Below are 23,089 nucleotides of genomic sequence, written 5' to 3'. Positions count from 1 at the left end.
ATCTCGGAGGTCAAAGCTCTTCATCGAGTTGAGATGATTTCACATGTGTATGGTGTTTTACCGCCATCTACTTGCCTGGGTTTTAGGTAAAATGTTAAAGATCTACTCCACTTCCTTCTAATGTTCATGAAAACTGTTTAAAACGCTTCAGTTCCTGTTTCTCTGAGGCTTCATCTCTCTGCGTGATACTAAATCCATTTATTAACACACATTCCACCACAATCTCCTCTTTTAGATCATTCAAGAAGAAAATCACATTTTGTTCTCTCATTGCTATACCATGATGTTATTTTTGGGTCTTTCAAAATACCTTACACATGTTGTAGATTTTGTGATGGTGGAAACACATTGGTTAATGTGAGTGAAAGGAGCAGTCAATTAGATTTTGAGGGAAAGGTTCTACTGCTGGAACTTTAAGCAGGATGAGTAACTTTCAGCTTTTGTTGTAAATGTTACTGACCATAAATAAAAGTGTTTCTAAGAACTATGAATAAATGCTGTAAACTAAATCAGTATAAACTGCAGATTACAGAGAGAATGTTGGTGTGAAACTGGTTCTATAATCACTAGACTGGCGTTGATCTGAGAGTAATTCCATTAAAAGGTTCATGTTCTCTCAGTATAAATGCGCAGTTCCTGGAAGAACCCAGAGGTTGTGAGAGAACATCCCAGAACATCCCAACTATAGAAACAGTATTAAGAAGTGATTATTCAGAGACAAACCAAGAGGTCATGAGTTATGAATGTGCTTTCATTTGTCTGCAGTTACAGGTGTATTTTTTATATTTTTCATTTATTCTTCATTTCAATCATAAAAATTAAGAATTCTGGAAAAAAGGCTGATTCATGGAGAGACATTTTTGTATGTGTCGTCTGAGTCTATACTGTTATTTTCTTGTGTTTTTCATGATCTGCTTCACCCAATCCACCTCAGGATCTGCACATATCCTGAAGCCCTTTTTTGTTGTAAGACTGCAAAAGAAAGAAGATAAACATGAGGAGAGAACCAGAATCTGTAAATCTCCTCATTTAGATTATATTTTAAAATCATCTGAGAAAATTTAAAATTAATAAAAAAAATAAAGTAAGAATGATAAATCGTACATGACTCCAGGAAGTGGGCAGTCGAATCTGGTTTCCTTCACAGAGATGATGTTCACTGCAGGAACTGGTCTTCTATGAAACTCAAAACAGCACAATCCTGCTTTATTCACTCCTGTGATATTCAATGTCGTTATCTTCTCTTTTATTTCAGACTTACTGATGATCTGCTTCACCCAATCGTCCTCAGGATCTACACACATCCGTGATCCCTTTTTTGTTGTAAGACTGCAGGAGAAAGAAGATAAAGATCAGGAAAGAACCAGAATCTGTAAATCTCCTCGTTTAGATTATATTTTGAAATCCTCTGTTAAAATTATAAAACAAATCAAAAATAAGACAGGAATCACAAATCATACATGACTCCAGGAAGTGTGCAGTCAGATCTTGTTTGTTTCACAGAGACGACGTCCGCTGCAGGAATTGATGTTTTCTGGACCTCAAAACAGCACAAATCTGCTCCACCCACACCTGTGTCAGAACATTTTATTATCTTCTCTTTTATTTCAGAATGAAGGCTGGAGTAATACAGAAGTCATGAGGTATTTTTTAATGAACACTGATTATTTCAGACCTATTACTATTGATACTACTACTAATAATAATAATACCATTAATACCAACATCCTCAGGGTCCACACATATTTGATATCCTTGTTTTGTTGTAAGACTATAGAGAAAAGAAGCTCATGGTATATCTGTAATCTGTGAGTCACTTGATTCTAGTATCTAAACAAGAAGCAGGTTGTATATGACTCCAGGAAGTGTGCAGTCAGATCTTGTTTCTTTGAAAGCGACAATGTTTTCTGAGGGAAAGGGTTTTTTGTGAAACTCAAAACAGCACAATTCTGATCCATTTGTAGCTGTGACAGAACATGTGATTTAACATTTAAGACTGAAGACTGATGATACATTTAAGTCATGAGGCAATTTAGCATTTTTTACACAAAGCTGGTGTAACAGATCAATTTTACAGCAGACATTTGGTGGTAATCAGGGTTCCACTTCATTTAGATTTACGAGATCCAGGTTCCTGCTATTGCTCAAGGTCACACTGAATATTCTCCATGTATCCTATAGAAGCTCTTTTTTATTTGTTATACTGTATACAAATGACTTCATTCATAAATTGAATTATTGAATGAATTAATAATTATTGATTATTAAACTAATCCTTTTTTTTATTTAGAAATTTGATAGAATTAAAACATATGTGAAAAAAATGAATAAAATATCCTGACATGTTGACTTAATATACAATATACTAATGATTACAATTATTTAAATATTAATGATTATCCACCAATCAGTTCTGGGATATTTGAACATTTGAAATGATTAAATCAGGATTTTAATTTTATGTTTAAATGTTGTATGAAATCTCAAGGCAGTTATTCATATTTTTCAGAAAAAAAACCATGTTAGAGACCTGCTGATCTTAACAAACATCTGACTTCATGCCTGGGTTTGAACATGATAGATTTCATTTTATGAAAATGTAAAAAAGTAATAAATATATACACACACACACACACACACACACACACACACACACACACACACACACACACACACACACACATTTTTTAAATGATAATCTTCAATAAGTTAAAACAGAGTTAAATTTAGACATGATAATCGGTTAATCGCTAATTTCCTTTTAATAATAAAGAAAGAAAGAAATCAAGGGTGACCCTATGACAAGTAAGAACTAATACACTACCAGAGTCTTGCTGTTTTAGTAAAATAATCAATGGTAAGGTCGGCACTGTGTATCTGCAGTCATAAACATTCCTTTTGTACTATGACATGTCCACAAGGTGGCACTTTCACATTTAAGTATTTATATATTTTGGTTATTTTCTTGTTAGTTCAACTTGTTTATTTTTATAATTAATTTTTTTTTTATAATATGTATATTTGACTGTTTTTTTTTTTTATTTTTCAAGTTTTATGTGATATTTTTTTTGTCTTGGGTTATATTAATACATATCCCATCATACTTGGTGGTACAGGTCACTTCCTGTTCACCGCATGCAGGAGAAAGCCACGATGAGCATTGAAAAGCTGCTATGCTTATTGTAAAGAAGATATGTTTAATTAAAATATAAGTTTGTGCAAGAAGTTACCACTCTTAGTCTACAAGCAGGCAAAGTGGTATGTAAGTTTATTTTCTGTTTTATGTCTAAATTTGATGTTTTTCTTTGTAACTGAATGTATTTTGTATATTTATCCTTTTTATTCAGTTCTACGGTGTAAATTCTACGGTGTTGATGTCCGTATTGATGTCGGTGTTGATGTCAAGCTTAATAAACATCAGTAAAAGAACCTCGGCCTTCGGATTGTGACTAAGGGCGGCATACACTGGACTGAGACAAAGAATCGGCCTTGGCATTTTGGCCCAGACCGGCCCACCACATACGATCACAAAAACAACCCCTCTTTACATGTGCTTGAATATGTAGACCAACTCCTATTAAATAAAAGCAGTAAAGGTAGGAAAGAGTGAAAGTTGACTCATGAAAAACTTTCGCAGTGTCTGTCAGTAAGGCCCGTTTTTTTTTCTTCGCACATTTTTTCTGCCCCTCCTGAATATTTTTCACATTTTATGCAGTAATTATTGAACATGGAGTTGAGAATCATTTAGAAGCGTTATATTTTAAATGTACAATAATAACATAGATAAGATCTCCACACTGGGGGCACAAGCCAAAAAGTTTCCTCTTTGAGTAAGGAAGAACAAAACTGCCACCCTCACCCCCACCCACACCCCAACCACCACTTCTTCCATCTGAGTCAGAAACTCTTCATTCTACACCAATTTACACTGAAGGCAGACATCTTCACCCAGAGACATACAATACAGTGAAAGAACATGACATTTTACATTTAGACGTCCGAAGAGCTAAGTGAAAAGTTAGAACTTATGTTACTCCAATAAACATTACTCCATAAACCCCTCTTAGCAGTAGTCAACAAGTGTTTATTGTAGTCACATATCACATACCTGAAACTGAACCTCTAGGTGTTTGTAGAGTGTGTGGTTCTGTGTGATTCTGTTGATCTGGATTAGTTGTAGCTAAAATAGAGAAGGTTGTCCAGATTTCTTGACTTTGCACTGTTGAGGAATCCATGTATACAGGTGTTTCCGTGTTTAAACAAAAATCGGTCATGAGTTTATCTAAAAAAAACAAACAAAAAAAAACAAACAGAGAAAATGTATAATAATAATAATAATAATAATAATAATAATAATAAGTTCATTCTGTGGGTAAAATAGGAAAACACGTGAGCAGCTTTTGTTAAACTTACCATCACATTCTGCGTAGTAATGGAAGCAGGTGATCACCAGTAGAACCAGCAGAACCGAATGACTAGTGGAGAACATTGCTGATGCTGATAGTGGAAAATGACTGAGTAAATAAAGCCACCGGTGATGAAACAGTTTTATACAGGAAACTCGAAATAGGAGCACCAGTCATGATGTCATAAATGTGGAGGCGGAATCAAGTCATGCTAGGGCAGGCTGAAAACTCTGTTTGGAGAGTTGAACCTGCACACAACACACACACACACAGAATACAGTCACGGGGTCTCAAGGGTTTTAAAATTATGCTTGTTATTTTCTATGAGCGTGGAGAAATATGCTGATCAGCAGCACTAAAGGCTTTTCTGCAGCTCGGGAGATTTTCATTCCATGCTATTTAAAATACTGGCAATTTAGTTTGATACCATTTACGTTCTAATTTCTGAGTGGTCTGTTTTAAGGTCCGCATATGAGCAATATACCACAAATCTTTTTCTCTGTAATCATTTTAGATTAATGGATGCAGCAGAAACTTTGACTGGTGCCAATTTCTTCTTTCACAAGCATTGGGGAAAATGCAATACGGAAAGGAGATAGCTGTGCGTGAGGGTCGACTCCAATACAACGCCCAAATAAGTGGTTCTCTATACTGGGGAACCAATTTTTTTGCGTTCGGCTGAAAGCCCAGCTCTCGATGCCGGACTGCTAACTGCTTAGATCGAGCTAATATCAACCAATCGTCAATATTGTTTAAGAGCAGATGCCCTGAAGTCTCAGGGGAACCAGAGCCACATCCACACACTTCCTGATGGTGCGGGGTAAAAGGGCAAGACCAAACGGAAGGACCCATTATTAGTACGCTTGGGCCCCAAAAGTAAACCTCAAGTATGCATCCTTTATATGTATCATGACAAAGCAGACCTCGGATCAGATCTGAGACACACCCTGCTGGAGGGTCAGCATCTTGAACCTGAGTCTCATAAGTGAGTGGTTCAGCTGACATAGATCTAAAATAGGACGCAACCCACCGTCCTTAATGGGAACTATGAAGTACTGGCTGTAGAACCCGGACTCTCTGTCTGATGGAGGGAACACCTTGATTCCCCTTCTTGCTCAGGAGAGTGTCTACTTCTTGTTCTATGACCAGAGCCTGCTCAGGCCCCACCAGGGTGGGACACAACCCGCCGTACCGGGGCGCGCGAGCCCAGAACTAAATCAAGTAGCCTCTGTCTACAGTATGCAGGACCCACTAAGACACATCTGGCAGAGCTTTCCAAGACTGACCTCTGGTATGCCTAGAGCTGGGGCTATGCCCTGATGCAGCTCTAGGAGCTTCGAAGGACGCTACGATGTCGTGCAGTAATCGAGGAGTGTGCTCGCTGGAGCTGGCCATGCCCTGAAGCACTGAGCATGGTAGGATTAATAGACCAGGTGAAGTGGATATAACCCTGGGAGTGCTGGGGCGGGTGCTGGTGCTTGTGTGTCACAGGCTCAGTCTAATGCGAAACGCCCTTTCCCAGCAGGGTCCCCAGAATGTCTTATGTCAGGACTTTTTGACTGAAGCCCTCTTATTGAAAATAACAGTCCTTAGATCTGCCATCTCTCGGGACTGCGTCTAAGACTTCGGGACTTTGGTTCTGTTTCTGAACCTCCCAATGACAGGAGCTTCTAAGTTGTGGTTGCCTAATACAACTGTAGCACAGCCATTGTGAGCAGACATGCAAAGGCTTAACCCGCTAAGCCGTACGCTTGCCCACCAGGGCCTTAAGGGATGATTCCACCTCAGGGGCATCGACCCACATTCTTTCAGCCCTATGACATTGGAGTACAATACCACCTTAGGGCTAAAGAGGCGGGCTGAGTATGGCTTCGCCCAGGACCTCGACACCTCATGATTTCAAAGCTGGGACCTGGCAGGAGAGGCAGGAGAAAGGGATAAGTCCGTCTCGAAGACCTCTGCGAGGTCCATTTGCGAGCCCCAGGAACTAGGGCACCGCTCCGCCTTGGCGAGATTCCACATTGACATGCGAAAACAATGTTCACATTTGGCTCCCTCGAGAACCCGACTTCGCCTGCTCTGCTCCCGTTGGAAAAGTGTGCTTAGTCATTTTAGAAGATTAAATTAATTTTTTATTTGACAAACAATTGACAAACAATAGAAAAAAATACAGAGTGCTTCATGAACAGACTCATTATGAAAAAAAATAATGATTTAGTTCCATCTACTGGACTGGGTCTTTGGCAAAAATGTTAAAGATCTTTAAAATGTGTGTAGAAAATGTAAATAAATCAGTGCCTGCAGACACAGTTTTATTACATTAATATAACATCAATTTGCTTTAAGTAATGTGATACAAATGAAGCATTTATGAAAAAAACTTTCTTTCGGCTTCTCGCCACAGCGGATCATCTGCATGATTGATTTGGCACATGTTTTTTATGCTGAATGCCCTTCCTAATGCCCTCCCCATTTATCCAGGCTTGGGACCGGCACTAAGAGTGGCTGGGGTCGGTTCCCTGACCGGGGATCGAACCCAGGCCGCAGCGGTAAGAGTGCCGCATCCTAACCACTAGACCACCAGGGAAGCATTTATGAACAAATAAAAGCTAATTCATGGAAAATTTTTATTGTGTTGTATATTGTCTGTATTTTATTGTGTAAGTCCATTCTGATGGTTCACTTTTGCTTTCAATGATCTGCTTCAGCCAATCCACCTCAGGATCTGCACATATCCAGAATGCCTTTTTTGTTGTAAGACTGCAGAAGAAAGAAGATAAAGGTCAGGAGAGAACCAGAATCTGTGAATCTCCTCATTTAGATTATAATTTGAAATCCTCTGTTAGAATTATAAAACAAATAAAAAATATGACAAGAATCATAAATCGTACATGACTCCAGGAAGTGTGCAGTCAGATCTTGTTTCCTCCACAGAGATGATGTTCGCTGCAGGAATTGGTCTTTTATAAAACTATAAACAGCACAAATCTGCTCCACCCACACCTGTGTCAGAACATTTTATTATTTTCTCTTTTATTTCAGAATAAAGGCTGGAGTTATACAGAAGTCATGAGACATTTTTAATGATCTACATCAGGCATCTCCATGTTTTTTTTTTTTAGTTCTGCTCCCTGAAGTGGTTTATCATCACTGATTATTTTTACAACCTGATACTATTAAAACTACTACTAATAATAATAACAAGAAAAAAACATAACTAACAATAAGGTGAACTTTATCTTACTCTGAGCCATCGTGAAGGACTGAAGGCAGGCAAGAACCAGCAAAACCATCAGGAAAGAAGAAGAGGTCATGACTGCTGATGGTGAGAGTGATTAGAGAGTTGATGTTGATGATGGTGTTGATAACTGCAGCGGAAACTCAGAAAGAGGTTGATGACGATGATGAACACCGTGGTGAAAATTCACTAAGAAAAGAGATGAGAGGAACGAGACTTTATAATTCACACAAAATCAGAATCAGAATCACTTTATAAACAGAAAAGATAAACAGAAGTGTGATTTATTTACTCATGTTTTAGAGAAAACATCACACTCATCAAGAGTCAAGTCAAGTGGCTTTTATTGTCATTTCTACTACACATTGGTACACAGTACACAGCAAAAACGAGACAACCTTCCTCCGGAACCCTGGTGCTACACTAAACAACAACATAGAGCTACAACACAACACAAGCTTCATAAAGTGCATCGAATGCAACCTAGTACAGACAGTGCAGACAAAAAACAGTACAAACAGATTGTGCAGACAGACAGGCAACACAAGACAACACAACACTAAACACAAAACCTGAGATAGCGCCGACCAGTAAACCTAGTGCATACTTTAAATATACAGTACTGTGCGAGGAGAACTGTAAAAACTTTACCCGGGAGTGAATTTGAACAGAATAATGTAGTGCAAGCAGCAGTCAAGAGGTGCAAAAGACAGTATGTAAACAGTAAAGTATAATACAGTCAAAGGTGCAAAAAAACAGCAGTTAAAGAGTGTAGTACAGTCAAGTATAAATAATAATACATAGATGGTGGTGGAATGAATTGAGATGAGTAATGAGTGTGAAGGGAAGGGTTTTTTCTTAGCCTTTTCAGGAAGTAGAGACACTGCTGGGCAAAAAAAATGTGCTTTAATTTGTGTAGAAAATGTAAATCTAATGATTGGGTTCCGGTTGAAAGGGCATGCCGGGGCGTTTTGACTGCCACTCCTCTTTTTTCGTGATGTGGATTCATGCTTCGCATGTTGGATTACTTCTTTTATCTCTGAGTGCTGTTTACTGGACTTTACTGTTTTGTTGCCTGGTCCAGGACATACACTGCTTACACCGCTGTGAGGCTGCTGTTGGTGTGGACCCTCCCCGAATGGCTCTCAGGTACACTGCATACCAGCTGTTGAACCTGAACAGACATTTTGATTTGGCAAAAGATGTACGTGTGTTCTGCAGTCATGTTGCAAACCTGTCGCTTATCAGAGATTTCTGCGCAAACCCCATAGACTGCTGTTTATACCCACAGGGGTTAATTTTAATCATTTATCAGCTCTCAGGTGTGGGGAGGGTGCATCGGATTCATCTCCTCCCTCATGTCTGCTGAAATCAGCACTGTTTAACGCGCGCTCTGTCAACAACAAAGCTGTCATTTTATCTGACATTATTTTAAAACAAAAACTGGACCTTGTCTGATTAACTGAGATGTGGCACAAAGAATCTGACGGTCTTCTTTTTAATGAACTAACACCTGCTGACTATGAATTATTTGACCTTCTGCGTTTTTCTGGCAGAGGTGGGGTATCATTGTGTTACACAATCAACAGGTCAACATGCGTCTGGTGGCTGCCCCCAAATTTGACTCATCTGAGTGCCTTGTTTTGAGTGTTTCTGCCCCCCTTTCTACTGCAGTGGCTACAGTCTACAGGCCTCCTAAGTCAAATAAAGACTTTTCATTCATTCATTCATTTTCTCCCGCTTATCCGTAAGTCGGGTCGCGGGGGCAGCAGTCTAAGCAGGCCCCCGCCTTCGACTGCTGCCCAATCCTCACAGCACCGTCCCTTACAGTCCCTCCTGCAGGTGGTGAGCCTACGGGAAGGTGGCCCCACGTCACGGACCTCGATATTTCCCTCGTAAGGGACCCCCGGAGCATAGAGGGTTAAGGGCCTTGCTCAAGGGCCCAAGAGTGGCAGCTCAGAGATACCGGGGCTTGAACCCCAGACCTTCCGATCGGCAACCCAGCGCCCTAACCGCTGGAGCCACCACTCCCCCAAATAAAGACTTTTTATCTGAATTATCAGATATGTTGTTGTGACCGAATGAATGAGGCGCGGGTGGTGATTGACACTCCTGACCACCAATCAGTAGTGAGCAGGCACTATTTAGAGCGGGTTGGTTTGAGACTGGCATGCGTCACGTCCGTATCTTCCCCTTTTGTGGTTGCTATAGTGATTTCAGGTATGTGCTGTTAGTATGTAGCGTTGACTAATTAGTTTTTCTTTGCTCGTTGCACTAATGGCTCGTTTGTGTATCCTTAGCCTGTCTTTTCAGTGTGTGTCCCTGTTGGATGCTGTTTTGGATCTGTTTACTGCCCTCCCTGCAGGTAGGAGGAAGTTGTTTAGCTTTAACGTGGGTTGGGTGGCGTGAGTAATGTGCAGTCCATGAACTTCAGTTTAACAGCAGGTTATTTGAAGGCTGCGTATCCTGAGCGGTGAATTGATTCTCAGGAACTGATCTATCCGCGTTTGGTAAGTTGTTTGGGTTTGTTAGGGGGAATTACGGCATGTATGCGTGCAATTACTCGTATCATTTATATCTTTTATCATCGTTTGTATTATAGGATCCTCCCTTTTTCGTCCTGGGTGATTATTGCTGCGATTCGACTTTTCCCTCGCTGCGTGCCGAGTGAACAACCTCGGCTTACACCTATTTAAAAAGGGGACTTCTGCTGCTGCCGTTTGGATAATTAGTGCTGATCACTCCGGTGGGTAACCCCAGCCCTGTACTTCTATTTTGTTTTGCTTATTTGGAAATTGTGTAAATTGGTTGTTTTTAATATTTTGTGTCTGTTTATTTTTGTTATTTGTGTAAATTGTCATCGGACCGTTTTTCTTTTTGTTTTATTTTAAATCCAAGTTTTCAATAAACCATGTATTTTTATACGATGCCCACGTTTCCTGCCTACACTTACTGATAAGGGAATCGAACTTGTGATCTAATAAACTCTGGGGTTTACTTCTAATTCCTGGGTGTAACCCTCCCAGGTGGCGTAGTCGAATTGGTTAAGTAGATAAATTTGAGCTTGGGTGTGACGAGCTGTTCAGCTCTCCCCCCTAGGCCCCCACCCTCGCGCCACATTGTCTTTTCTCTGCCTCAGATTTGAAAGAATTATTCTCCTGGGTGTTTTCAACATCCATATAGATGTAAAAGACACAATAACTAAAGACTGTGTCCATATTGGAGTGCTTTGAATTAGACCAAATAATGGACTGTCCTAAGCATGACAAAGGCCACACCTTAGACCTTGTGATTTCCAACGGTTCATTTGTGTCTCATTTCTCAACTTCTCATTTAGGTCTGTCTGATCACCAGGCTGCCTTTTTTTTTAAAATAGTTACCTGACATGAACACTACCTCTTCTCGCATCATTAATTATCGCAAGTGGAGATCTATTGAGCCCACTGATTTTTCAGACTATATTGACTCTTCTTTGAGTTGTGATTCTCTATCTGATGATCTAGATGATAACATTTCTATGCTGAACTCCGTCCTCCTGTCTGGCCTGGACACATTGGCTCCCTTGAAGTCACGATCTGTTTCTTTTGCACGCTCTGCTTCGTGGTACAATGATGATTTGCGTACAATGAAGGCTTTGTGTCGCAAAATGGAGCATAGATGGCGCATTTCAGGTTTACCAGTTCATCACCAGGCCTGGAAAGTCAGCTTACTTGAATATAAGGCTGAAATAGTGTCAGCCAGATCTGTGTATTTTTCTTAGATAATTGTCATTAATCAGAAAAACCCTAAACAACTGTCTCACTCAAACAATAAGCTGCTTAAAAATCACAGCCTCTCTAATGTTCCAGCTTCAACACACCTATGTAATATGTTTTTTGGAGTTTTTTAGCACCAAAATTGAAAATATACGTAATCACATTGTTAACACTGCTACCTCATCCTTAGGTGTGTCTGCATTCTCTGTTATCTGTCTTTCTAACTTTGCTGTTCATGACTCCCAGTCATTACATAATATGGTTTCAAAACTGAAAGCCTCAACTTCCAGATTTGATCCGATACCATCTTGTCTTTTTAAATCTTGTTTTGATTCCCTCTCTCCTGTTGTTTTAAGAATTATCAATAACTCTCTGTATACCGGTGTTGTGTTATACTTAAAACTGCTGCTGTCACCCCAGTACCAAAATCTAACAACATGAACTTTGATAATTTTCATCCCATCTCCAATTTTCCATTCCTCACCAAAATTTTATAACAAACACTGGCTTCTCAACTACTTTTGGATCTCTCTACTAATGATCTTTTTGAGCCACTTCAGTCTGGTTTCCGTAAACTACACAGCACTGAAACAGCATTAGTTAAGGTCACTAATGACTTGTTAATGGCTTCTGATTCCGGCCGTCTATCTATATTGATTCTTCTTGATCTTAGTGCCGCTTTTGACACTATAGATCACGCAATTTTGATCAACCGCTTAGAGACTCTTTGGGTTTTCTGAATCTGCATTAGAGTGGTTTAAGTCCTACCTTTCTGACCGTAAGCAGTTCGTTGTGATGGGTAATTGCAAGTCTAAGGTTGGTGTGGTGCAATCTGGTGATCCTCAGGGATTGGTTTTGGGCCCATTACATTTTAGTATTTACAATTATCTATTTGGCCAGCTTTTAAGATCACTTGGTCTTAACTATCACTTTTATGCTGATGACACTCAGATCTACAGTGAGGAAAATAAGTATTTGAACACCCTGCTATTTTGCAAGTTCTCCCACTTAGAAATCATGGAGGGGTCTGAAATTGTCATCGTAGGTGCATGTCCACTGTGAGAGACATAATCTAAAAAAAAAAAAAATCCAGAAATCACAATGTATGATTTTTAAACTATTTATTTGTATGATACAGCTGCAAATAAGTATTTGAACACCTGTCTATCAGCTAGAATTCTGACCCTCAAAGACCTGTTAGTCTGCCTTTAACATGTCCACCTCCACTACATTTATTATCCTAAATTAGATGCACCTGTTTGAGGTCGTTAGCTGCATAAAGACACCTGTCCACCCCATACAATCAGTAAGAATCCAACTACTAACATGGCCAAGACCAAAGAGCTGTCCAAAGACACTAGAGACAAAATTGTACACCTCCACAAGGCTGGAAAGGGCTACGGGGAAATTGCCAAGCAGCTTGGTGAAAAAAGGTCCACTGTTGGAGCAATCATTAGAAAATGGAAGAAACTAAACATGACTGTCAATCTCCCTCGGACTGGGGCTCCATGCAAGATCTCACCTCGTAGGGTCTCAATGATCCTAAGGAAGGTAAGAAATCAGCCCAGAACTACACAGGAGGAGCTGGTCAATGACCTGAAAAGAGCTGGGACCACCGTTTCCAAGGTTACTGTTGGTAATACACTAAGATGTCATGGTTTGAAATCATGCATGGCACGGAAGGTTCCCCTGCTTAAACCAGCACATGTCCAGGCACGTCTTAAGTTTGCCAATGACCATTTGGATGATCCAGAGTAGTCATGGGAGAAAGTCATGTGGTCAGATGAGACCAAAATAGAACTTTTGGGTCATAATTCCACTAAACGTGTTTGGAGGAAGAAGAATGATGATTACCATCCCAAGAACACCATCCCTACTGTGAAGCATGGGGGTGGTAGCATCATGCTTTGGGGGTGTTTTTCTGCACATGGGACAGGGCGACTGCACTGTAATAAGGAGAGGATGACCGGGGCCATGTTTTGCGAGATTTTGGGGAACAACCTCCTTCCCTCAGTTAGAGCATTGAAGATGGGTCGAGGCTGGGTCTTCCAGCATGACAATGACCCGAAGCACACAGCCAGGATAACCAAGGAGTGGCTCTGTAAGAAGCATATCAAGGTTCTGGAATCTTTGTAGGGAGCTCAAACTCCATGTTTTTCAGCGACAGGCCAGGAACCTGACTGATCTAGAGAACATCTGTTTGGGGGAGTGGGCCAAAATCCCTCCTGCAGTGTGTGCAAACCTGGTGAAAAACTACAGGAAACGTTTGACCTCTGTAATTGCAAACAAAGGCTACTGTACCAAATATTAACATTGACTTTCTCAGGTGTTCAAATACTTATTTGCAGCTGTATCATACAAATAAATAGTTAATAAATCATACATTGTGATTTCTGGATTTTTTTTAGATTATGTCTCTCACAGTGGACATGTACCTACGATGACAATTTCAGACCCCTCCATGATTTCTAAGTGGGAGAACTTGCAAATTAGCAGGGTGTTCAAATACTTATTTTCCTCACTGTATATACATTCTAAACCTTATGTCAATATGCCTGTGTTTTTTCTCTCAATATTTTCAATATTTTACTGAGATAAAAAAATGTTGAAACATTGCCAAATTATGTCCCATGCTGACTCTCTCTGTGGCTGAAAAGTTGATCAACACTTTTGTATTTTCACGTCTTGACCACTGTAATGCTTTGCTGGCTGGAGTTCCTAAAGCTACCCTAAGTAAATTACAGTTGGTACAATATTCTGAATAGGACCAGTGCAAGGGAACACATCACACCTATCCTGGAAAAATTGCACTGGCTTCCTGTTAGTTTTCATTTCGATTTAAAAATTCTCATGCTCACTTATAAGGCCTTGACTAATTTGGCCCCTTAAATACTTGTGTGAGCTGTTAACCCCCTACACACCCTCACATGCTCTACGCTCTTCTGAAGCTGGTCTTCTAACTGCCCAAAAACCACATCTAAAAACAGTGGGTGATCGGGGTTTTTCTTCCCTGGCTCCCAAACTGTGGAATTCCCTCCCCTCAGAGATTAGGAATGCAGATTCCCTGGGTGTTTTTAAATCCCATCTTAAAACTTACTTTTTTAGGGTAGCTTTTATGTGACTTCTTTCTTTCTTTGTTATTTATTTATTTATTTTTTGTATGGTTAGTTTTATTGTCTCCATTATTATGTGTATCTTTTAATTTCAATTTTTATGTCAAGTGCTTTGAGAAACTTCTTTTAAAGGCGCTATACAAAATCAAGTTTATTATTGTTATTATTATTATTATTATTATTATTATTATTATTATTATTATTGTAAATAAATCAGTGCCTGCAGATACAGGTGTATTTTTAATATAACATCAATTTGCTTTGAGTAATGTGATACAAATGAAGCAAAAAAAGGGGGAGCATTCATGAAAAAATAAAAGCTAATTCATGGAGAATTTTATTGTGTTGTATATTGTCTGTATTGTATTGTGTAAGTCCATTCTGATGGTTCACTTTTGCTTTTAATGCTTTCTGCTTCACCCAATCCACCTCAGGATCTGCATTTATCCAGAATGCCTTTTTTGTTGTAAGACTGCAGAAGAAAGAAGATAAACATCAGGAGAGAACCAGAATCTGTGAATCTCCTCATTTAGATTATATTTTGAAATCCTCTGTTAGAATTATAAAACAAATACAAAATTAAACAGGAATCGCAAATCGTACATGACTCCAGGAAGTGTGCAGTCAGATCTTGTTTCTTCCACAGAGATGATGTTCGCTGCAGGAATTGGTCTTTTATAAAACTTTAAACAGCACAAATCTGCTCCACCCACACCTGTGTCAGAACATTTCATTATCTTCTCTTTTATTTCAGAATAAAGGCTGGAGTAATACAGAAGTCATGAGACATTTTTAATGATCTACATCAGGCATCTCCATGTTTTTTTTTAGTTCTGCTCCCTGAAGTGGTTTATCATCACTGATTATTTTTACAACCTGATACTATTAAAACTACTACTAATAATAATAACAAGGAAAAAACATTAACAATTAGATTTAAACTTTATCTTACTCTGAGCCATCGTGAAGGACTGAAGGCAGGCGAGAACCAGCAAAACCATCAGGAAAGAAGAAGAGGTCAAGACTGCTGATGGTGAGAGTGATTAGAGAGTTGATATTGATGATGGTGTTGATAACTGCAGCGGAAACTCAGAAAAAGGTTGATGACGATGATGAACACCGTGGTGAAAATTCACTAAGAAAAGAGATGAGAGGAACGAGACTTTATAATTCACACAAAATCAGAATCAGAATCACTTTATAAACAGAAAAGATTAACAGAAGTGTGTTTTATTAGCTCCTGTTTTAGAGAAAACATTAAACTTATCAAGAGTCAAGTCAAGTCAAGTGGCTTTTATTGTCATTTCTACTACACAGTGGTACACAGTACACAGCCAAAACGAGACAACCTTCCTCCGGAACCCTGGTGCTACACTAAACAACAACATAGAGCTACAACACAGATAGTGTCAATAGTACAGACAGACAGTGTTAAGTGTTAAGGCCAGGTTATACAATTCGGTAACACACATTTGAGACACATTTGAGACAGGTTGTTTGCTGCACACCAGGCAGTTAGCTGTTTCACCTCCTCTCTGTATGCTGACTTGTCGTTCTTGCTGATTAGACCCACCACGGTCATGTCATCGGCAAACTTGACAATGTGGCTGGAGCTTTGCATTGCTAAACAGTCGTGAGTCAGCAGAGTGAACAGCAGTGGGCTGAGCACACAGCCCTGAGGGGCCCCAGTGCTCAGTGTGGTGGTGCTGGAGATACTTTTCCCGATCCGGACTGACTGAGGTCTTCCAGTCAGGAAGTCCAGAATCCAGCAGAGGGAGGTGTTCAGGCCTAGTAGGCTCAACTTCTCGATCAGGTGCTGAGGGATGATTGTGTTGAATGCTGAGCTGAAGTCAATGAACAGCATTTGTACATATAAGTCCTTGTTGTCCAGGTGGGTGCGGTGAGGGTTGTGGAGATAGCATCGTTCGTGGAACGGTTTGAACGATACGCAAACTGCATGGGGTCCAGGGAGGGTGGAAGCTGGGTCTCAACGTGCCTCACGATGAGCCTCTAGAAGCACTTCATCACGATGGGTGTGAGCGCGACGGGACGATAGTCATTGAGGCAGGAGACAGTAGATTTCTTCGGCACGAGAACAATGGTCGTTGTCTTAAGGCATGTGGGAACAACTTTGCTGATCAGGGAGATGCTGAAGATGTCAGTGAAGACATCCGCTAGCTGTTCTGCACATTCCCTGAGCATTCTGCCAGGAATGTTGTCAGGTCCAGCAGACTTCCGTGGGTTAACTCTGCATAGAATGATGTTGTCTTGTAGTTAGTGATCGCCTGGATGCCCTGCCACATGCGCCGGGTGTCTCCGCTGTCTTGGAAGTGGTCGTGGATTTTCTTTGCGTGTGCACGCTTCGCCTCTCTAAAGGCACGGGACAGTTTGGCCCTTGCTGTTCTTAAGGTCGTCTTGTCCCCTGTTCTAAAGGCAGAGTCTCTTTGTTTCAGCAGCACACGCACATTTGCAGTCATCCACGGCTTCTGGTTGGAGCGTGTAGTGATGGTTTTGGAGATGGTGACATCATCAACGCACTTGCTGATGTAGCTGGTCACTGATGATGTGTACTCCTCCAAGTTGATGGAATCGCCGTTGGTTGCAGCCTTTCTAAACATGTCCCAGTCAGTGCACTCAAAACAGTCCTGAAGAGCAGAAGTAGCTCCTTCTGGCCAGGTGTTCACCTGTTTCTGAACCAGTTTAGAGCGTCTGATGAGCAGTCTGTTTGCTGGAATTCACATAACAGAGCAGTGGTCTGAGTATCCGAGATGGGGTCGTGTAAACAAGATCCAGCGTGTTCGCTCCTCTCGTTGCAAAGTCCACATGCTGATGGAGTTTAGGGAGCACAGTCCTAAGATTCACATGGTTGAAATCTCCAGCGATAATAAACAATCCGCTAATAGTGCCATAGAGTTCACACAGTGCCTCCTTAGCATTAGCACTGGGAGGAATGTACACTCTGAGCAACGTCTCCGTGAAAAGAATAATTTTTTTCTAAAAACAGCGCTTTCGACGTCCCCTCTCTGGGCCACCGGCATCAGGTCACACCGGGGGCTGGGGGCCTGGTTTTTGTGGTGGAGGTCGCAGCAAGCCGAGGTCGCAAAGGTTATTGATAACATCATAATGCAGATTATTGGTTGCATGATCCCTGTACCGTAGCAGTGTCTGATGGTCGTACACATGAACACAGCTGACTCTGGTGCCCATGTATCGTGAAAGGTTTAAATATGGGGAAAGCACCATTTTTTAATCCGGAGAAGCCGCTGCAAGCTACTGCCATGCCGCCATCTTGAATTAGTACTCACGATCACGAACACATTCATCTTCTATCAGCATTAAAATACTGACTGTTATCATTTTACAGCATTTCCATAAATCTTCTAGAAAAGCAGTTACATAAATATCATCATTGAACAATAATATAATTATTTACTAATGTTTATGAAATTTTTCTCCTCAGTCACAATGTAAAGAGAATTGTGTTAATGCAGGAATCAGCACATTTATCAGTTTATAAAGCTGTTAAGAGGAGGGGAGTGTGTGGTTTGGGTGTTTGGAGGTGACAAAAAAAGCCAATTTCTAAAGCTATGGATCTTATTTTCAACTATTTATATTATCAGAGTTTATCTTTTCCTTCCAGAGACTTCTCATTACTTCTTGCCAAGATTCACAGGGGGGGAAAGGACTGCAATACTCCATGGAGAGAACTAAAGAATTCTCTTGGCTTGGACTCTCATGGACCATCTGACTTTGCTTATGGTGGATGTTGAGATGATTATGTGAAACATGCTGCCTTCTTACCCCATTAATGGGAAGCAGGTGTTCCTGCTGATGTTCTACTACACACTTAAAACTGCAGCCTCATGCTGGATTTGTTTGTTCTTGTCCACAAACATGATCTCTACTCTCAGCAGTGCTTAGATGTATAGTGATAATACTCCTGATCAGATATAGATGTACTATGATACTGAACTTTATCACAAGCCCTATGCAGTCAGTACCATGGTGTTGCTCAGAAACCCAGGGGAGATTTACTAATGAACCCTATAATATTTTGAGAGGAATGGCTTGGTGGGAGAAACCATGCTCCTGCTTGAGGCTGATAGCACCATGCTCTCCCCATACCTAAAGCTGCCATCATATCCTCCTAGATCCTGCAACATGAGGTTGATTGCACATTTTCCCACAAAACAATAATGTTTTACTGCCATCTACTGGACTGAATCTTTGGCAAAAATGTTACAGATCTACTCCACTTCCATCTAATGTTCATGAAAACTGTTTAAAATGCTTCAGTTCCTGTTTCTTTGAGAATTATTTTCTCTGTGTGATAATAAATACATTTATTAATACACATTCCATTCAATTCATTTTTATTTATATTGCGCTTTTAACAATGAAGATTGTCTCAGAGCAGCTTTACACAAATAATGTGGTGATAAAAAAATTTATTTGTTTTTTATAAGTGTAAGTTCATCCCTGATGAACAAGCCGGTGGTGACTGGGGCAAGGAAAAACTCCCAGAGATGGCATAAGGAAGAAACCTTGAGAAGAACCAGACTCAACATCAAACCTATCCTGGGTTGCCCCGGATGTCCATTTATTGCAGATATACGAGGTTGTGGGGTACCGTGATGGTGATCAGAAACGAACTGTAGTCCTGAGTCAGTTTAGCAGACTGCTGACATTAACTACAGTCCAAATCCATCCTCAAAGCTCCCGTTCTTACTCCGGAACCACCCTAGGCTTTGATGAGAAACTGTCCATCACAGAGTGGCCTCCAATTGAAGAGAACACTTTTCAGATGCAGGCCTGGACGAAGTGGGAAGATCCCCCGAGGGAAGAGGGGCAGGACTCTCTATGGCAGCATAGGTAAAAGGGAGAACCAGAAGGTAACACCGACATGAGGGATCTCTGGGATAACAGACGACCCACCACACCAACATCAAACCCGAATGAACGTGTGAGAATGAGGAGACGACAGCATACAAGTATCCCAGTTCACCAAACACTCGATATTCATGATCCCTACAGATCTGCTTCTTTACCTAAGAAAAATATACTGACAAAAGACTTGACTAAATAAGTACGTTTTCAGCCTCGACTTGAACACTGAGACTTTGTCTGCATCCCGAAAACACTGATTGGAAGGTTGTTCCATAACTGTGGGGTTTATAAGAGAAAGATCTGCCCCCTGCTGTAGTCTTCATTATTCTAAGTACCAACAAATAGCCTGCACCTTTTGATCTAATTAGGCGTGGGGGATCATACTGGTACAGAAGTTCACTCAGATACTGTGGTGTAAGAGCATTAAGTGCTTTATACGTCAGTAGTAGTATTTTATAATAAATGCGAGATCTGATTGAAAGCAGTGTAGATGATAAAAACAGGGCTGGTGATCATATTTTCTCGATCTAGTGACGACTCTTGCTGCTGCATTCTGAACTAACTGAAGCTTATTTATGCACTTACTCGCACACCCAGACAGTAAAGCGTTACAGTAGTCTAAAGTCTAGATGTAACAAAAGCTTAAAGTAGTTTTTCTGCATCCTGTAAAGACATCATATTTCTAATTTTAGCAATATTTCTAACGTGAAAGAAGGAGATCCTAGTAATATTATTCATGTGAGCCTCAAAGGAAAGACTCGGGTCAATAATCACACCAAGGTCTTTGACTGCTGTACACACTGAAACAGAAACACCATCCAGAGATGCTACAGAATCGGAAAGTTTGCTTCTAGCTGCATGTGGTCCTAATAAAAATACTTCTGTCTTATCTGAGTTGAGCAGAAGGAAGTTATCAAGCATCCACTGTCTAATGTCCTTTACACACTCCTCAACATTGTTAAGCTGATCTCTCTCATTTGGCTTTGCTGAAATATACAGCTGTGTATCATCAGCATAGCAATGGAAGCGAATACCATGTTTATGTATAATTTTACCCAGAGGCAGCAGATATAAAGAGAAAAGCAGTGGGCCTAAGACAGGTCTTTGAGGAACACCAAACTTTACCTCAGAGAGTGTGGAGAACTCACCATTTACATCAACAAAGTGATAGTGATCAGTTAGATAAGACCTGAGCCAGGAGAGAGCTGTTAACTTTATTCCAACAATGTTCTCAAGTCTAGCAAGCAGTATAGTGTGATCAATGGTGTCAAAAACTGCACTGAGGTCGAGCAAAACAAGTAAAGAGACAAAACCCTGATCAAAGGCCAATAACAGTCATTTACCACCTTAACTAGCGCCGTCTCTGTGCTATGATGAAGCCTACCTCCTGAATGATACATTTAAATTTTTTTATTCCTCAGTAGATGTGAGCAGAACTGCTGTGCTACAACCTTTTCTAGAATCTTGGAGATAAAGGTGATGTTTGATATTGGACTGTAGTTAGACAGCTGACATGGTGATTGTCAGGTTTCTTAATTAGGGCTTTGATAACTGCAGTTTCAAGGATTTAGGTACATAACCAGTGCTAATGGAAGAGTTTATTAATTTAAAAACAGGTTCAGTTTCCTCTGGAATGATCTTTTTAAAGAAACTTGTGGGCAAGGGATCGAGAATGCAGGTTGATGATTTTGATGAGGAAATTAATGAAATTAAGTCATTCTCATGAATAGGAGTGAAACTTTGTAATTGATGGTCTGGTATAATTACACTGCTGTCTACAGGGTTACTTGTAAAATAGTTTGGATTTATTTTAACCGTCTGGATTTATTGCCTGATGTTTTCAACTTTATTATTAAAAAAGTTCATGAAATCATGCATGTGAGTGCAGTGCTTTTATTTTCTGTTCATTTTGCAAACCGTGCTGAATAAAAATCTAGGATTCTGCTTGTTATTTTCTATGAGGGTGGAGAAGTATGCTGATCAGCAGCACTAAGAGACTTTCTATTATTTAGGAGGCTCTCCTTCCATGCTATTTGAAATACTGTTAATTTTGTTTGACGCCATTTACGTTCTAATTTCCGAGTGGTCTGTCTTAAGGTGCGCGTATGATCATTATACCACTGTGCAAATTTTTTCTCCCTGATCATTTTGGTCTTAAGAGGAGCTCCATCATCTAGAGTATAACGTAACGCAGTTATTACACCCAAAACCATTACAATCCCAGTTATTACACCCAAAACCATTACAATCCACGTTATTACAACCGAAACCTTTAAAATTTCCAATTATAACCATTAAAACCATCACAACTCTCATTATAAACATTCAAACCATTACAATTCCCATTATAACATTAAAACCATTAACCAACACAATTTCAAACTTCTTCTTCTTCTTACCGCTACTCCCATTAGGGGGCACCACAGCGGATGATCCGTGTCCATACCCCCCTGTCCTCTACATCTGCTTCTTTCAAACCAACTACCTGCATGTCTTCCCTCACCACATCCATAAACCTCCTCCTTGGTCTTCCTCTTTTCCTCCTTCCTGGTCGCTTCATCCTCAGCATTCTCCTACTGATATACCCCAAGTCCCTCCTCTGCACATGTCCAAACCATCTCAATCTCGCCTCCCTCACTTTGTCTCCAAAACGTCCTACATGCGCTTTCTAATAAACTATGAGTGTTTCCTGCATCCTGTGTCACATCCTCGGCACCAGGGCCTTCCGTTCTTCCCCGACTTGCACTGGGAGACCCCGTATGCCATGCGTACTTTTTCTCAGCACTCTTTGCGAACGTGGTTGGGGCTAAGGAGTGCGGCTACGGGGTGACGCCGTGTGTAGAAGAGACACTAGCTAGCTACCTCTCCCCTAGCATAGCATCATCGCTAAAAGCCTCAGTGTTTCCTACTAAGCTGTTGCGTGCAACATCAGCCTTAGTAGGGAAGGCTTACACAGCAGCAGGCCAGGCTGCGGGTTGCCTCCACACCATGGGTGTGTTGCAGGCATACCAGGCTGACCTGCTACTCTCGCAAAGTGCCGTTGGCTGCGGGGCAATGCCCCAGCCGCTCTGAGCGGGTTAGAGACCAGCCCCGAGGGGCTGGTTCCCCTGAGGGACTTTCTGACAGCTTGGGAGGGGATGCCAGAGGTACCCCAGTGGGTCCTGCGGACTGTAGAGAAGGGCTACGCGATTCAGTTCACATCTTCTCCTCCTAGGTTCAGAGGGTTGTATCCCACCCTGGTGGGACCCAAGCAGGCTCTGGTCCTGGAACAGGACGTGCACACTCTTCTGGGGAAACGGGCGTTTGAGGTGGTTCCCCTCTTGGTTCGAAAGTCGGGCTACTACAGCCCGTACTTTGTTGTTCCGAAGAAGGATGGCGGGCTGCATCCTATTCTGGATCTTCGCTCCTTGAACCGCTCACTGATGAGGCTCAGGTTCAGGATGCTTACCCTCAAAGAGGTCGAGACTCAGATTAGGTCCGAGGACAGATTCATCACGATAGATCTGAAGGACGCATATTTAGCACTCTCGCCCTGTACCTTCACAAAATGTCTGACCCCGCTGCGGCTACAGGACATCCGCATTTTGAATTATATCTATGATTTGTTGATATTGGCTCATTCAGAGCACCAGGCAGTTTCGACATCGAGATGTCGTTCTCGCCTGCATGAAGGAACTGGGGATCAGACTG

At 40.9% G+C, this 23,089-nt stretch overlaps 1 protein-coding gene and 1 long non-coding RNA gene across 4 annotated transcripts; one reads left to right on the top strand and one right to left on the bottom strand.

The window, feature by feature from the left end:
• Positions 1 to 778: 778 nt before the first annotated feature.
• LOC310725909 (uncharacterized protein) lies at positions 779 to 4,521 on the bottom strand. The gene is made up of 5 exons (XM_083541035.1): positions 4,414 to 4,521; positions 4,109 to 4,282; positions 1,461 to 1,572; positions 1,105 to 1,329; positions 779 to 972 (listed from the first exon to the last, which is right to left on the bottom strand). The coding sequence occupies exons 1-5, from the start codon at positions 4,487 to 4,489 to the stop codon at positions 888 to 890; spliced, it is 672 nt and encodes a 223-aa protein (XP_083397161.1). The 5' UTR covers positions 4,490 to 4,521; the 3' UTR covers positions 779 to 887.
• A 5,310-nt stretch (positions 4,522 to 9,831) lies between these two features.
• On the top strand, positions 9,832 to 10,362 carry LOC310726986. Of its 3 annotated transcripts, none has more exons than XR_014533906.1 (3): positions 9,832 to 10,009; positions 10,079 to 10,154; positions 10,247 to 10,362. It is a non-coding gene; the product is annotated as an uncharacterized lncRNA (long non-coding RNA). The 3 variants fall into 3 exon arrangements; XR_014533907.1 differs by having other exon boundaries at positions 10,079 to 10,158; XR_014533908.1 differs by having other exon boundaries at positions 10,079 to 10,161.
• The last annotated feature ends 12,727 nt before the right edge of the window (positions 10,363 to 23,089 follow it).

Source organism: Silurus aristotelis (assembly GCF_946808225.1).
Source record: "Silurus aristotelis genome assembly, chromosome: 5".
NCBI lineage: Eukaryota > Metazoa > Chordata > Actinopteri > Siluriformes > Siluridae > Silurus > Silurus aristotelis.
Note: the sequence above shows the minus strand (reverse complement) of the source record. Positions and strands in the feature narration are given on the sequence as shown.

What these genes read in the sequence shown, in the direction of transcription:
- LOC310725909 (XM_083541035.1), bottom strand. Translation starts at nt 4,489, where the DNA reads ATGTTCTCCACTAGTCATTCGGTTCTGCTGGTTCTACTGGTGATCACC. An exon ending in TGCACACTTCCTGGAGTCAT is followed by an intron (nt 1,330 to 1,460) that starts GTATGATTTGTG and finishes TTTCTCCTGCAG; the next exon opens with TCTTACAACAAAAAAGGGAT. An exon ending in TGCCCACTTCCTGGAGTCAT is followed by an intron (nt 973 to 1,104) that starts GTACGATTTATC and finishes TTTCTTTTGCAG; the next exon opens with TCTTACAACAAAAAAGGGCT.